At 52.3% G+C, this 15763-nt stretch overlaps 1 protein-coding gene across 1 annotated transcript in view; it reads left to right on the top strand.

Moving 5' to 3' along the window:
* The window catches only part of Gpr107 (G protein-coupled receptor 107), a 68318-nt gene extending 53138 nt beyond the window's left edge, over positions 1–15180 (top strand). Inside the window, exons 15-18 of the mRNA XM_036184740.1 lie at positions 4403–4452; positions 5826–5909; positions 7121–7242; positions 11072–15180. Of these exons, the coding sequence (XP_036040633.1) occupies positions 4403–4452; positions 5826–5909; positions 7121–7242; positions 11072–11168 (353 nt within the window). The 3' untranslated portion in view covers positions 11169–15180. The remainder of the gene's footprint in view (positions 1–4402; positions 4453–5825; positions 5910–7120; positions 7243–11071) is intronic.
* The last annotated feature ends 583 nt before the right edge of the window (positions 15181–15763 follow it).

Genomic DNA, 15763 nt, shown 5'->3' with positions numbered 1-15763 from the left:
GCATATGCTCTTAACAACAGAGCTCCCTGTCCGACTTCCTTTAGAAATGATTTTAACTTATTGACAACTTCATATGTGTCTGTAGCAGATTTTGGTTACATTTGCCCTATCACCCTGTTCTAGAACCCTTCTCTCAACACTCCCTTTCACGTCCTTTATTTTAGAAAACTTTTTTCTGTGTGTGTGTGTGTGTGTGTGTGTGTGTGTGTATGCACATATACGCATGCACTGGGGTGCAGTTATGAAAGTCAAAGCACAACATTCTTGAATCCATTCTCTCCTGGTATATGTGGGTCCCAGGGATGAGGTCAGATTGTCAGGTTTGGCAGCAGACACTTTTACCCACTGACCCTTAGTTGTTATTTTATTTATTATTTGTGTGTGTACACATGTGCACACACATAGCAAGGGAGTGGGAGGAGGTGTGGAAGGCAAGAGCTCCCATTGGGGGTCAAGGGGACACTTTGAAGGAGTTTGTTTTTATCTTATTCCATGTGTTCTGGGAATCAGGCCCCCTTTACCTCCTGAGCCATCTGGCTAGTTCCCAGCAGAGTGCAGTTAGCCTTGCCTGTGAGACATGGTGTGAGGTTATTTCCAAGATCATGGGAAACTCACTGGTGCTGCATCCCTGAAGAAAAATGGTTCTTTCTGCCCCTTCCCCAGGTAGCTGTCACCTGCTCTTGGTCTTCTTGGTCACCATGACTTGAGGGAAGGTGGCAGCCAGGAAGGGCAGCAGTACATCCTGTGGCAGCTGTGTGTTGACTCGACCTGGGGGCACTGGGCAGGAAGAAGTCCTTGCCATGCTTAGGCTCCACTTGTGACCCATTTCCTCTGAGCAAGAGGAGGAAGAGCCCGCAGGTGCTCTAACTGGGGGAGCCCTGAAGCTGTGGGGGGCCCATGCTGCTTGTTCCCTCCACAGCTGGGCCCGGGACAGAGTCCATAAGAAGCCTTCACTTTATGCCAGGGGATGGTGACAGTGCACACCATTAATCCCAGCACTCGGGAGGCAGAGGCAGGCGGATCCGAGTTCTACAGACCAAGTTCCAGGACAGCCAGGTCTACACAGAGAAACCCTGTCTTGAAAACAAACAAAATGTTTCAAGTAATGAAGCTCGGGCCCCTCATGTGCTTCCTGGGCAGGGCCTCTACCCTAAAGAAGCTCCCCTCCAGATGAGCAGCACAGGTCAGGGGCAGGCATGTGGACTTACAGTGGAGCAGGGGCTGGAACTGAGGGCTCCTGGCTCCCTCTGGCCTGCTCATTCTCTGACCATATTCGCTACTTCAACATAGCAGAGTCAGAAATAGCTAGCCAAGCCTCCACAAGCTTTCACTCCCATGAGAGCCCAGCTCCCTGTGGTTCAGGGAGCAGCAAGCTGTGAGCCTCCTAAACTCCTAGGAAATGTTTGGAAGAGAGGAAAGGGAAGCTTAGGATTCCAGGCTGTGACCTGCTGCTGGCTCTTCTCATGATGCTGGGAGGTTTCACCTTGCACTGGCCCTCCTCTGCTCTGCCCTGACCCATCAATTCCATATGGCAGGTAGCACTGTTGCCAGGAGAGCCTGGGCATGCCAGTAGTCCCAGGTCCACATTTTGTTCCAGTACTACTAGAGTCCGGCTTTCTGCCAGTCACAGTGGCCACCTTTGATGCAGGCTAGCTCATGTGACCCTGATAGGTTCTGATAAATTTGGAGTAGTGTCCAGGTGTTGAGCTGTCAGCTGCCCGAGCTGTCCTGCCGACTACCCCAGTCATCCTAAGGGTAGATATTATTGTTCCTGCCTTAACAGTGAACAAATTGAAATTCAGGTGGAGACGGTAAGTGACTTGCTTATTATCACATGAGTAGAATTGGCTGAAGAATTGAGGTTTAAACTCTGGATGTACAGCCGCACTGGGCCTGTACTGTTGAGTGCTCTGCTCTCCTGGTTCACTCCACTTACAAGCTTGCAGGGCAGAGTGTGTCAGGAATGGCTAGAGAGAACTGACTGACAGGATTGAGGCTCTGGGTCTATCCCAACAAAGCAGGAAATGGGGCCTGAGGGGCCTGGTACATGCCAGCAGCAGTGCTAACTAATGCTACAGTGTTAGCAATGATGTCATCATGACTGGTTTAGGAAATGGCCTGGAGCTCTTCACATTCTTCCAAGACCCATTTGTCAGCCCTGGGAGTGTTGGGTAGCATGGCACTGTTCTGTTGTGAACCTTCTGGTGTGAGAGGGTGCGAGGCACACAGGCTCAATTAAAGAGCTGTTTGTAGCCTACCTCCTTTCAGAAAGTGTCTATGTACCTGGAGGTGTGACATCATGGCATGTGGTGCCAGGGAGATGCCAACGTGTAACTTTCTGCTCTCTCAGTAATTAGCCACTAAGATCTGCAGGGCCTCCACCCCTCCTCACTCCCACCTCCTGCCCCTCATTTCCTTCCTAGTTACTGCCACAGTCTGTCTGGGCCTGCTGCTTGCTCTCCTGACCTCACCCAGGTCACTGTACATCTATCTACAGGGGCATCCACTCAACAGGGCTCTTACGGTTGCTTTTCTCTGTTCAAACTCCCTGTAAGGACAAGTTCACAGGCTTGTGTCTTTCCCTCGATTTACTCTGTCTAGGCCTGTTACCAGCATCCCCAAGGGCAGCATGCTGAGCCCCTCGCTTGCTTGTCCATGAGGTTGTCTCACAGAGGGACCCATTGGTTCCTTCCCTCCCTGACTCTCTTCCCCTGGAAAAGCCTACCTGCCCTCACTGCCTGGTCCTGTCCTCCCCTAGTTAACTCACCTCTGTCCCAGCAACTGGAACTCTGAGGGGACAGTAGGACATCCCTGCCAGGTCATCAGTTCTCCAGGTGCAAAATCCCATTTTCAGGACGCCTTCATTGAGCGGAGTTCAGAAGAAAAATTGAGAGCGCTCTGCCCTTGACAGCTGTTGAGGAAAGGATTGGTGGCTGCCCTGGGTGACAGGCTGTAGTACCCTCATGCTCCGGCTGGCTCTGCTGCAGAGCGTGGTGGGAGCTGGCCCTGTCATGGAAGCAGGAGATGTAGGGCTGTGCACGTGGGTGAAGCCCAAGTCCTGGGACAGTCTGATTCACTTCCTGTGTCTTAAATTTAGCATTTGTCTTCAGTGACACTCCTCTCAGCCTCTGGGTGGGATGTCCCCAACAGCAGAGAGGAGGCAGCAGCTGCCCAGAACACTGCTAGTACCCAATGCCTGGTACAAGTCAGGACTTGGCCACCTAGTAGTGACTGGATGAACAAAGGGTGAGGAGCAGAGTTTAAGAAAAAAAAATGACACAATTCTCAGAGATGCAGAGAGATGAGAGTGTTGGTGACCCGCCACTTGTCACCTCCCTTGCCTGCTGGGTGTGTGTACTTGTTCCTGTATGACCACACACACAGGCACACATGAAAATCCAGTGTACCTCTGGATTTCAGAACTTTCCGGAAAGGCTGTCCTTTTCTTCTCAGAAGACCTGGCAGAGCTCTTAGTTGACAATCCTCCTGATGACTTAGGATTCCTGGGATTTCTGTGGGCATCCGAAGCTTCCTTGCCCCCACTAATCATGAGGCAGAGTGGGGAGGAAGAGGAAATTTGAATGTCTGCCACCCACAGTCCCATTCTTAAACTGAATCAGTAATTGAATGCTATTAAGCAAAATTAATTTGCCTCCTGCAGGAAGGCAATGATGAATGAAAGGGTTGCTAATCGGGAGGGAGCCCGGCTGCTCTCTGCGGTCATCAATATTTCATAGCTATAGCAGTGTCAGGAAGCTGGTCGTCCTCCTGGTTTGGCTGACCTTGAGTGTTCTTGAAGGGAGAACAAGGAGCCTGATTTCAAAGGACTTACTATGAAGTGTGTAAGGGAAACGGAAGTGAAGTTTGCCGAGTGTGCCTGAAAGTTGATTGAATTTGCCCCTGTGGGAGGCCCTCAAATGGCCTTGTGGGTCAGCTGGTGCTGATTCTGGTGGAGGGGCAGCCGTCCCTCAGCTGCAGTGCAGGGCTGGCTGGAAAGTCCTGGCCCTTGTCTGTACTGAGACCCATCCATAGCATTTCTGCTCATAGTTGCCCGTCTCCCAAGTGAGGGGTTGCCCCAAACAGTTAAGAGATTGACTGCATCGTGCCACTGGCCGGGTACTCAGCCTGCTCCGTTTCTTCTTTGTGCGTGCGAGGGGGGGGGGGGAGATCACCACCTCTGCACTCCAAGGGCATATAGAAAGGATAAGATTTTGATGAAGTTTGGGCACAGCGATTCAAACTTATGGGGTGGGGTGAGGTGGGGTGGGGTTTGCCTGAAGGCAGCCTGGCCCACATAGCAAGACTTTGTCTCCATATGGGCGAATGGGAGGAGATGGCAGGACAGACCAACGGTGAATGGATAGAAAAGGAGTTAATGCACTTTTCATTCTGTTCTTTGTAGCTGCCATTAACTTAGCAAAGCTGAAGCTTTTCAGACACTACTACGTCTTGGTGAGTAAAAAAAGAAAACAAAACAAAAAAAACTAAATCTGTAAATAAGATCAGTGAGCGGGCCTGGTGACAGCGGCATCACACCTGGACCCTACAGCGGCCTCACAACCTCTCATCCCCTCTCTTAAAGTGGAAATGAAAAATCTGGGTTGCTGCTTTGAAGCCTTAGTGTTAGAAGTGTCTTTAAATACTTAGAAAAGTAGCACATCCACTTGATGTGAAAGAGAACCGAGGAGCCATGGGAAAGCTAGGGTCGTTGTGTTGTGGCCAGTGTAGTGTTTGATCCCCAAGGGCATTCTCGGCCTGGGTTAGACCCTGCCATTCCCTGCCTTCCCGTCCTGCCCACTTAGGAATATGGGTGCACTCTTGGGCCCCTCTGCATGCAGTCCCACCAAAGTTACTGAGTAGTCACCACGTTCTCTATTTGCCAGGTAGGAGATAGTTATATTATAGTAACATGTCCCTTAAAAGCAGAGAATTGAGGCTGGTTTGGTTTGGGGATGTTTGGTTTGGTTTTTTTGTTTGAGAGAAGGTCTCATTGTGTAGTCCTGGCTAACTTCAAGCCATTGCCTCTGCCTCCCAAGTACTGGGATTAAGAGTGTGCCCCATTGCATCCAGCAAGTCAGTGATGACCATAAAGCCTCATGTGAGCCCATGGAGCATAGACGTTGGCGGTGGCAGCGGAGAAGCAGGGCAGACATCGATCCAGCTGCTGTTCTTGTGCCTGCTCGCTCTTTCTTGGGTCGTTTGTTTTGTTTCCATAGATCTTGTGTCATCATAAGAATGTTTGTGTCACCATAGAGTATTTCCTGATGCTTATGACATTACAGAGGAGTGGTCCTTTGAAAGGCCAGGAAGCCACCACACCCCTGCCTCCTGGCCTGACCTGCAAGCCTAGCCACCCGAGCCTGCTCTAGTGTTCAGTGTCGTCTCATGGCCTGCTCACTGAGGCCTCATCTCAGGGAGAGGAAGGCGGTAGTGGTTTAGTGTGACGGTTCCAGATGTCCTGGAGTATGGGCCTCCACTGCCTACTGCTTCTGTGTGTTCCCCATGTGACCATTTTGCTGTAGCTGCTGGGAACTGCTCCCAAGCTTGGGGGTGGAAAGAGTACCCTTAGAGACTGAAACCAAAGGCCTGCATGTATGTGGGTGGTGAGAAAGGATTAGAACAGCCACACTAAAGGGGCTGGTCTCCTAGGGTGGGGCTGGTCAGAATCTTAGCCCCCATGAGAGAGGCCTGTAGAGCAGAGCCCCCAGCTTTCCCTGCCGAGTTGGTACAGGGCTGTAGCCCACATCTTCTTTGGGGAGCTGTTTTCTGCTGCAGTTGATTGGTGGCAGACAGCGGAACTCTAACCTCTGATCCCGTTTCTGTAGATCGTGTGCTACATCTACTTCACCAGGATCATCGCCTTTCTTCTCAAGTTCGCCGTCCCATTCCAGTGGAAGTGGCTCTACCAGGTCGGCTGCCCGGGGACACTGAAATTTATGTCTGAGGTTGTGTCTGACTTACCTGGGAATGACAGCTAAGACCTTCCGTCTCCTCTGCTCTCCAGACACAGGGATCTGTGTGCCCAGAGAGCTGCTGGCTTACATGAGAAATCTGGATGTAATTGCTTTATTGATTCAGTCTAAGTCTTTGAAGAGAAAAGCCCCAAGCAGAGCGAGTGAGATTTGCCCTTTGTAATTAGAATTTATCCACTTTTGCCTTCAGTCGAGAGCCTGAGTCATTTTGAATCCAGTCCTCCTTGGTTTGGGGATTTGTTTTTTGTCTTTATTTTTGGGTTTTCGAACCTATCATTTTTATTATGATCATAAACCATCTTTGTAAGATACTAGAACTGGTCATGGGTCACCAAGTGCTGCATCTGCATTAGGACCTTTGTTCTTGGGGCTGGAGAGGTGACTTAGAGGTCAAGAGGACTTGCTATTTTTCTAGAGGACCCAGGTTCAGTCCCCAGCAGCTACATAGGGTAGGCAACTCACAATGGCAGGTAAATCCAGCCCCAGGGGAGCCAACACCCTCTTCTGGCCTGCACAACCACTGTACAGGTATACAGACACATGTAGACATACACATAAATAAAGCAAAATGAAAGTCTTTTTTTTTAAAAAAAAAAAGAAGGATTAATTTAGTAGAACCCTCGCCCCATGCCCCTTGTTCTTGGGCTGGGAAGATAACTCAGCTGAGAAAGGTGCCTGTCGCCAAGACTGATGGCCTGAGTTTGACCCCCAGGACCCCCAGGATGGAAGGAGACATTGCAGTCCCCTAAGTAAGTAGTCCTCTGACCTCCACACTCAACTCCACAGTGTGTACACACACACACACACACACACACACACACACACACACACACACACACACACACACGGAAGAACAAGTAGGTCAGAGAAGGAATAAAATGAACCAGTGTGATGGAATACTGTAACCCAGCATTTGAGAAGCTGAGGCAGAAGGTGGTGAGTTCAAGGCTAGCCTAGGTTTCACACTAAGACCTTCTCATCAAAAAAAAAAAGTGGGTTCCCATGGAGATACCTCAGTGTCCACTCTGGCCATGCTCAGAGCAGTTGGCAAAGCATGTGGAGACTGAAGGAGGCAGCAGCTTGTTTAGCTCCATTGCTTTCTGAAGAGCAGTGTTGCTAAGATGTTGGGATGTATTTTAAATTTGCAGCTGCTGGATGAAACAGCCACGCTGGTGTTCTTTGTCCTGACGGGGTATAAATTCCGTCCGGCTTCTGATAACCCCTACCTGCAGCTCTCTCAGGAGGAAGACGACCTGGAGATGGAATCTGTGTAAGCTGCCCCCCCTCCCCTTAACTGAAAGGCGTGGTGTTCAATGGGCCCCCTGTTCTCCACATTCTGCAGCTTGGAGGTGGTGCCTCTATTTTTAGCAGAAGGACATGGACACTGGAGCCCCTGGCGTGCTTAGCTAGTCTGAAGTGTCTGCCAGCCATTGCTCAGTCTTGTCAGGGAAAATGAGAACTTGCCATCCTGTTAAGTGTCACTGGAGCAGCTCCCAGTGACCCAGCGGCAAGAGTCTGGGAATGTTCTGGGCCAGTTTAGAAATGGGCTGCCAGGCTGTAAGCGTTGCTGCTAGGGTTTGAAAATGGCGTCTTCTGAGTCACCACAGGCTGACAGCAGACAGCAGCTCCAACTTACATCTGAGTCACAGGGTTAGGAACTCCGGGCCTTATTCTCAGGAAAGGTGATTGTTTGCCTGATGGGTCATGACCTGTGTGCCAGCTCTCACTCTGATGAGCCGGGCTGTGTGTGGTGGTCAGCTCGGGCCGAGACTCGAATTGCCTTTTTCCTCACCACAGCTCAAAGGCTAGACTGTCAGGCACGTCAGGCCTCCTAGGGCAGCTCTTTAGCTGCTGGTTACTCCACTAGGGCAGTGAGTGGAAGGTGGATGGATCCTGCTATTGGGCCCTGACCGAGTCCCATTCCCCATGCAGGAATACCTTTCCACACAGGGAGGAGCAGGGGCACTCCCAGCTGTACCTTCCGCAGAGGTAGCAGAGTCTTGGCAAGTGGCTGTTGAAAGAGGCACAAATACAAGTCAGCTGGTGGCCCTCTTGCCCCTCCCCTGCAAGGTGCTGGGTGCTCGGGGCTGAATGACGGGCTCATAGCATCCTCTGCTGAGCAGAACTGTGAAGTGGTCCTGTGGAGTTGTGTTCCTGCCCTAGACCTTTGTGCCTTGGAAACAGGATGTATGTGTCTCATGGCAGTGTTCTGTTCTATTTTTTTGGGACAGGGCCTCACTGTGTTTCCCTGGATGACTACGTAAACCAGGCTGGCCTCAAACTCATAGAGGCCTCTGCCTCCCGAGTGGTGGGATTAAAGGAGTGAGCTACCATGCCTGACCTTCCTGTTTTAAAGATTCCCTTTGGTGTCAGTCTGAGAGTAATACACTTTATAGACAGCAGGTCTGAGTGTGTTTGAATCTTGAGAGGAAGGCAGCGGGGAGGTACATAGTCTCCAGCCTTGAAACTAGAGGGTGCACATTCTACAGTTTGGCAAGGCATAGCCCAGGGGCAGTGTTGGAGATGGAGGTAACCCCTTGGTGGACTCAGTTTATACTCTCTGTGACAAGGACCCAGAGCTTAGGTCATGCTGGGTGTTTTTTGGGGCTTCATGGAGCCATATCATTACAGTGACAGGAGTCGTGCAGTGGGGAGGGGGTGCTGTATGCTTAGGCGTTGCATCACCAGGGAGCCTCAGTGCACTCTGGGCTCCAGGGGGAGCAGAAGTTCAGGAGCTGATGGAGGCAGAGTGTCTTAGCTCAGTAAAGACAGAGACCTTATCTAATGTGCATAAGGCTCCGGGTCCCATCTCTACCACTAAAGAGGGAGGGAGAGAGGCAGGCTGGGAAGGTCGGGGGGGGGGGGGGGGGCTGTTGAGAGAGTTATGGAGATTGAAAAGCTGTGAATGCAGAATAGACCTGTGGGAGCTCTGCCACCTGCCACTGTGGTACTCTCCTGGACTGAGCAGCAGGCTTCTTGTGGCTCTTAGCCAGGTGGATGGTGCAGCACCTGGGCTGTCATCCCTTCCGCTTGGGAGTGTGTTCTTGATGGCACTGAAGTCCTCCACTCTGGCCTCAGTGTTCTAGAAGGTCTTTAGCTCTCTGTAAGGCATCAGCCACATGTGGTGTTTGTCTTCTGTAAGAGCAGCTAGGTCAGACCCTACCATGGATGATGCCCAGTGTGTGGAAGAACTGTGCCCTGTGCCCTTCTTTCCACACACTCAGGACAAGTCCATGGCCTTCCTAACGAGCCTCGCGAGTGGGCTTCCACTCCCCGGCTTGTGTGACCATGTCCGGAGCATTCCCTTGTCTTCCTCTGTGTGGGGCCAGTTTCAAGGAACGGCCTCCATCTTTGTGCTGGCCCAGGCTTGCCGGTGGAGCCTGCATGGCTATCACCCCAGAAGGCCTGTGGCTTTTCTATTTAGCCTGGAAAGGAAGTTACAGGGGCTTGCTTTCCCTTCTTGTTTCTTTTACATCTCTCCTTGAGCCTACCAATTTTGGTTACGAACTCTATTGTGAGAAAAAAAAAAAATCAGTGAATTGGAAAATGCTAGGTGATATTTCACTTACTGGCCTTGGTAGTGTCTGCCATGCTGTGCACACCCTTACTATTTGGTTGCTCCTGACCTGAGTTGTGTGTAGGGAAGGTGGGAGGGCCTGAAGTCTCCCCATGCTCTCATTCCACAGGGAGACAGAGATGCCTGGGATGCTCTTACCTAGGCCCTCAGTATAGCCCCCAAGTCTGTCTTAGGAAAGAAACAGGTGTGTCCCTGGGCAGCTTCGGCCAGGCTCTGCTGTAGTCTGCGTGATGGGCAGGCTGTGTCATTCTGTACTCTGGACTTGGGGCAACATGGGATTCTGTCAGGGAGGGGGACAGACGTGGGGCTGCTGAGGGTCCCCAGCATCTTTCTGTTCTTGGCACACTATTGGCTGGCACTCTGGGATGTGGCTGCTCAGATCTGCTTGGGAGCTGTGACCCCCAGGAGGCCTCACTTCGCAACTATGACCTGGGTGGCTCCAGAGCCTGTCACTAGAGCTCCCTCCCACACAGGGGTCTGTAAGAACAGACTAGTGGCTGTGCTGTGTGGGCTGCTTGCTGGACAGATGCTGGGAGTTTGCATGGAAGCAGAGCTGTACCCCATGCTACCCTTTGTCCTGCCCCTCTAAAGGCTTTAGGGTGTCAATCTGCTCCACACCCAGGCCCAGCAGCAGTACTGGGGAGCTGTCTAGACTGGGTGAGTAAGCATCTCATGGACCCAACCCTGTGGGCTCGTCAGTGTCCCTTGTGGTACCACTGCCCCTGCTGGTCTGTGAGGGCCGATCTTCTCACCTTGTCTTCTCTCCTTTCTGCACATCCTCGGGGCTGCAGGATCTCCCTAGAGAGCCTGTCAATTATAGGCTCTGTTGCTGCTCAGAAGGAAGCCACAGCCACTAGAGGGCTGAAGGCAGCGGCCTAGGCCCTGCAGCAGTGCAGGGCCACTAGCAGCTGTCTCCTGACGCTTAGCTCTCAGGTACACAGAGCCTGGAAGCCTGAGCTGAAAGATCAGATGAAGCTGGCCAGCTCGGTGAGGGCAGGAGGAGGCTGGGAATGGGCTAGTTGTGAAGAGCTGAGCTAGGCAGCAGCAGCAGCATGGAAGAGAAGCTGAGGTATTTTACAAAGGCTGGGGAACACTAGATTACAAGGAAGCAATATTAGCTGTCCATGGGGCAGGGTTGAGCGCTGAGCCCGTGGTTCTGTCCTGTGCCTTAGGAATGACTGTGTATAGCTGCTAACGGTGTCCGCCCCACAAGTTAGCTCCCTTTCCTGAATGTTCTAGAATCATCACGATCATATGAATATGGCCTACAGTCTCTGGCCACTGTGGTGAGAGAGAGAAAAATTAATGTTGGCAGTCATGACAGCTTGTTTGGGGACACAGGGAATCTTCTTTTTCCTCAGGGTGGTTCTGGAAGGTAAGAATTACACTCAGAATGGTCAAGTGGCCTGGCCAGCACCACACAGCACCACACTAGCGGGCAGAGGCCAGGTTTCCACCTTGGCCTGGAGGCTTTGCTGTAGGACTCTGGCTTCTGCTGACGTTGTGACTTCTTTCCTTTCAGAGTGACTACAACAGGAGTGACGGAGACCATGAAGAAAGTCAGGAAAGTGACCAATGGCGCTGTGGAGCCCCAGGGGGACTGGGAAGGCACGGCATGATGGGACCCAGTCTGAGGCTCCGCTGTCAGTGAAAACTAACTTATTCCTAGCCCCATCCATGAACCAGCGTGTTCCTGACAGGACTGTGCCATCTCCCAACAGTGACTCTCCAGCGCTCATGGCACAGCTGAGTGCCATGGACACCTCCTTTTGTACTCTTAGAGAATCTGGATTGCAGTGGGCTACGGGCAGCTAGCTAGGACTGTCCCTCAGGGAGGGTAGGAGGCATAGAGGAGGAGTAAAGGAGGCCCGGCTGCTTTACCTTGCTGACTGGGAGTCTGGGCTCTCTGCAGGGGAACCCCAGCAGCTGCCACTCAGAAAGGCTGTGGTGGTGGGAAGGGAAGGTGTGCCACTGCTCACAGAGCTTTGGAGGCTGAGGGTGCGGCTCACTGCTTGGCCAAGCATTCATGAGACTCTGGGTTCGATTCCTAGTGCCAGGGGTAAGGGGAAGAAGCTACTTTGGGGTGTGTTCCGGTGTCTACCAAGGACACAAAGGAGAGAAAGAGAGATTGCCCGCCTTTGGGGAACAAAAGCAACAGAAATGAATGGAATTGTTTAGAAAGCCAAATAGTCACCCTAGGTGGTCTGAAGCACCTGCCCAGGGCCACTGGCCCCATGCACCACTCTAAGTGTTGTCCTGTCTTCTAATGGTGACCCAGAACAGTAGCACTGGAGGCCAGCTGAGAGGGCCCATCACATTGCTGTCCAGGCCGCTGCCAGCACCACAGCCCTGCTGGTGAGAATCGCTGTCTCCAGGCATGTGTGAAGGGAGAGGAGCCTTGGAGCTCCAGAAGTGGTCTCCAGCTGGCTCTCCAGACTCCATCCCCCTGCCTGTCCAGAGCAGCCCTGCCCTCCTCCCCTTCCACCTGTGTCTTCTGATGAGAATCAAAGAGGGGAACGTTCCCCAAGGAGCCGCTGGGGGCAGGAAGGGTGCATCTAAGCAAAAACTGAGGAAAAGCTTGTTCCACCTCTTGCACAGCCAGGCAGGACTTCTGAGCCTCAACTACATAGTCCAAGCATGCTTGAAGGAAGTGAGCACAGGTGAGCTGCTGGGGCAGGAGAGAGCCAGGTCTGCTCAGAGCTTGGGCAGGAACACCAGCGACTGCCTGCATGGGACAGTGCTGCAGCAGAGGCGAGCTTAGAAGGCGTGTGGCCAAGGGCACAGGTGACCAGCTTAGCACCCCAGAGCTGCTTAGCGCCAGGACTTGTAGGTGAGTTACAGCTTCACGGAACAGGGGCTCCCTGGGGTGCTTGTTACTACCTCCCAGTGCAGAAGACTCCGATCTCTGTCCTGAAAATGGTTGTGTCTGTCTCCGGCACCCCCACCCAGCTTCCACATCACTGCCTCCGGTGGGAAGCTGCTTCCTCTGCGGTCCAGTCTGAGCAGGTTCCTCTCCACCACAGGTGTATCCAGAGGAAGGTAAACAGACCTGAAGGACTCATTGAAGAGAGCCTTTCTCCTCATGTTTTGTTCTGGTTTATTGCTTTAGATATGTGACGGGAAGGGGGTTGGAGAGGAGAGGGTACTTTTTAATGCAGAAGTGTGTTCCTATGGTGACATCGAGCCTGCCCCTCAGAGGGGGAGTGCTGCTGCCTCCCTGCTGGCAGACACTCATGGAAGGTGTGAGGCTGCCTCCCCTAAATAAGGCTACTCTGGTGGAGAGCCTGGTCCACGGGCCTCTCTGAGTGGCTAGAGGGGGACAGCCTGGTCCTTCCAGAGCATGGGTGCACAGGCAGGAAGGTGGGCTGGAGCAGTGTCTTTCCCAAGACCTGCCCTATAACTGCTGTAGGTGGGAAGTCAGGAATGATGGGATCAGAAGCCTCACAGAGCTGGGAGGACTGGCCTGGTGTGCCTGGGCTGTGAGAAGGAAAACTGGACAGCTCTTTGTCCTACATTGTCAGTGTATCTCATCTCCATCATCTGAGAGCTGTGAGCCAGCATTCAGCGGTGTCCTTGGGTAGAGGAGTCTGATTGGAGCCCAGTGCTGCCCGCTTGCCCCAGCTCACCAGCTGCCCGCTGCAGCCTGAGTCTCGGCCCACCTGGCTCCGCATCCTGGGGTTTGAACGGTGAAGCCCTTGTGTGGGAGGGGCTGAGCAAAACTAGGGCACACATGGCAGTGCCCTGTGGTATTTATAGTCTGCTTTGTGCCCCCTCTGCCTCTGCCTGTGTGGGGTATCCATGCTTCCTTTGAGAGTTCTGTGCACTGGAAGCTGCAGGCTGTGACATTTAATAAAGTGTGGATTTTGCTAGAAAATTATTTCTTGGACATCAGGAACAACTGTTAAGCTCTGAGTCTTGGTTCTTAACAGTGTTGAGGACTCAGTCAGCCTTCTACATTTGATAGCAGAGTATCATCTAATGTTTAATCTGACTGGGGTTCATTCTCTCCGGTGAACAGCTCACTCCAGGGTCACAGATCCTGCCTCACACCAGGCCTGTGTCTGTTCAGTTTTCCTTCAGAAACCACTTGGAATAAATACCTAAATGTCCCCACTCCCCAACCTCCGCCTGCTCTGCTAGCCAGGGCCATACAGCTCCTGAGGTGCTTGTGGGATTTCTGCTGCTCTTGGCCCCCAGTCTTCCTCTCCCTCCTCTTCTCTCCCCTCCTCCTCCTTTCCCTTTACCCCCTCCCCACCCCCTCACCCCGCTTTCCCGTTGACTCCCTTAGCCCTTCCTGGCACACTGGCTGCAGCCTGGTGCACTGCAGCATTGTCTGCCAGCAGCGGGGTGCAGGATGTATTTTCCTAACCAGGGAGTGCACACTATGCAAATGAACCCTGGATGGCTGCTTTGTACCACACGGTGGTCTCCCCACACCTCAATGCCTGTCTGACTCTTGGAGTGGAGTCTAAAGCCATCTTTGCCGAAGGGGAAGCGCATCAAAGATTCCTGTGTTCATTTTCAGTGGCCTCTGGCCACCTCCCACGTCCCAAAGTGTGTTCCTCGAGGAAGCATTAGTCTGATGAGGTTGCTGGCCCAGCTCCACATACCCAGGAGGACAGCCGAGCATTTCAACCTCCCTCTGCCAAGCTGCTGATCCTCACAGGAAGATCCTAGCCCCTGCCCCCAGCCCTGCTCCCATACTCCACCGCCTGCCTCAGCTTGTGCTGGCTCTGGGCTGCCCCAGCCTGCTCGATGCTGCCGCCTTGCCTCTCTGGAGTTCGGTGAGGGCTTTATTTGTATCTCTTGGCTATCAAGTATTCATTTAGAACCGGCTGGTGTGCTCAAAGGTCTGCCCCTTACTCCAGCTTTCCCAAAGCTTCCCTGGCAAGTCTGTCAAATGCAGTCATAGGAGTCTCGCTCATAGCTGTGCCACCCAGAATGTGATCACAGATCATATAGGCCAAGGGGTCTCCCAGTTCCTCCGGGGCCTCTTCTGCCCTGCATAGGTGTGTCTATTTCATGCTTAAAAAGCATCATACATTTAGGTGGCCCTCTGCCTGGGCAGGGGACCACCTCCCTGCTTCCCAGCACAATAAAGAGACTGAACTGAGCGACCAGACAAGCTTGGGAGCAGACATGATCATGGTATGTTGGGACCTGGTATGATTCTGAGGACAAGAAGATTGCAGACAGGCCACCAAGTTCCTGATGTGTCCAGAAAGAGCAAAGTGAGACAGATTCACTCCCAAGACAGGATGGAGTTGAGGCTGTGCTGTGGATGGGGAGCTGGAAGGTCAGCCTTAGCATCCAAGCACCATCTCCCGGGATCTGCAGAGAGCTGGAGGAAACCCTGTCCACACATGGGAACTTTCCAATCCCTAGGCAGCGATGACCCAAATGTTTGTCAAACTGAATAACCCAGAGGTTTCACCTGCAGGAGGTCTTATGGGCCTGTGTGCCCTACTCAGGTTGGGGTGCAGGGGCTAGGGGCCACTTAGTGATTTTTAGCATTAACCATTGAATATTTACAAGCATGGTGTGTGGATGTGTTCAGGATTGGTGGGCTGGCCACTGTATAGAGGCATTTTACTGCAAAGCAAACGTCCAATAAAGATTCCATGCTGGGAACTTGTGTCTGTGGTCCCAGGGGCGCCTGGGTGCACCCTATCTACTGCCTTGTAATTCAGTACTTCTCAACCTTCCCAATGCTGTGACCCTTTAATATGGTTCCTCATGTTGTGACCCCCAACCATAAAGTTATTTTCATTACTACTTTATAACTAGTTTTGCTACTGTTATGAATGGTAATGTAAATATCTGATATGTAGATGGTCTTAGGTAACCCCTGTGAAAGGGTCATCCAGCCCTCAGGTTGAGGACTATTGTAATTCCTTCCTTGTGACTTGTGCAGATTAGCTAGCTGTCTTCCATCTGCTCCCACTGACAGTAGCCCAACCTGGCAAAGCTCTACCACCAGGTCTATGGTACAAATACAAACCACTCGCTGGGCAGTGGTGGCGCATACCTTTAATCCTAGCACCCAGGAGGCAGAAGCAGGTGGATCTCTGTGAGTTTGGGGCCAGCCTGGTCTACAAGGTAAATTCCAGGACAGCCAGGGCTATACAGAGAACCCCTGTCTGGAAAAACAAAAATAAATACAAACCACTGAGGTACAGTCAGAAGACTCCAGATCAGGATCCAGCACTGCTGC

Source organism: Onychomys torridus, chromosome 4 (genome assembly GCF_903995425.1).
Source record: "Onychomys torridus chromosome 4, mOncTor1.1, whole genome shotgun sequence".
In the NCBI taxonomy this organism is placed as follows: Eukaryota; Metazoa; Chordata; class Mammalia; order Rodentia; family Cricetidae; genus Onychomys; species Onychomys torridus.
The sequence above is the reverse complement of the archived record's forward strand: the minus strand, read 5'-3'. Positions and strand labels throughout refer to the sequence as shown.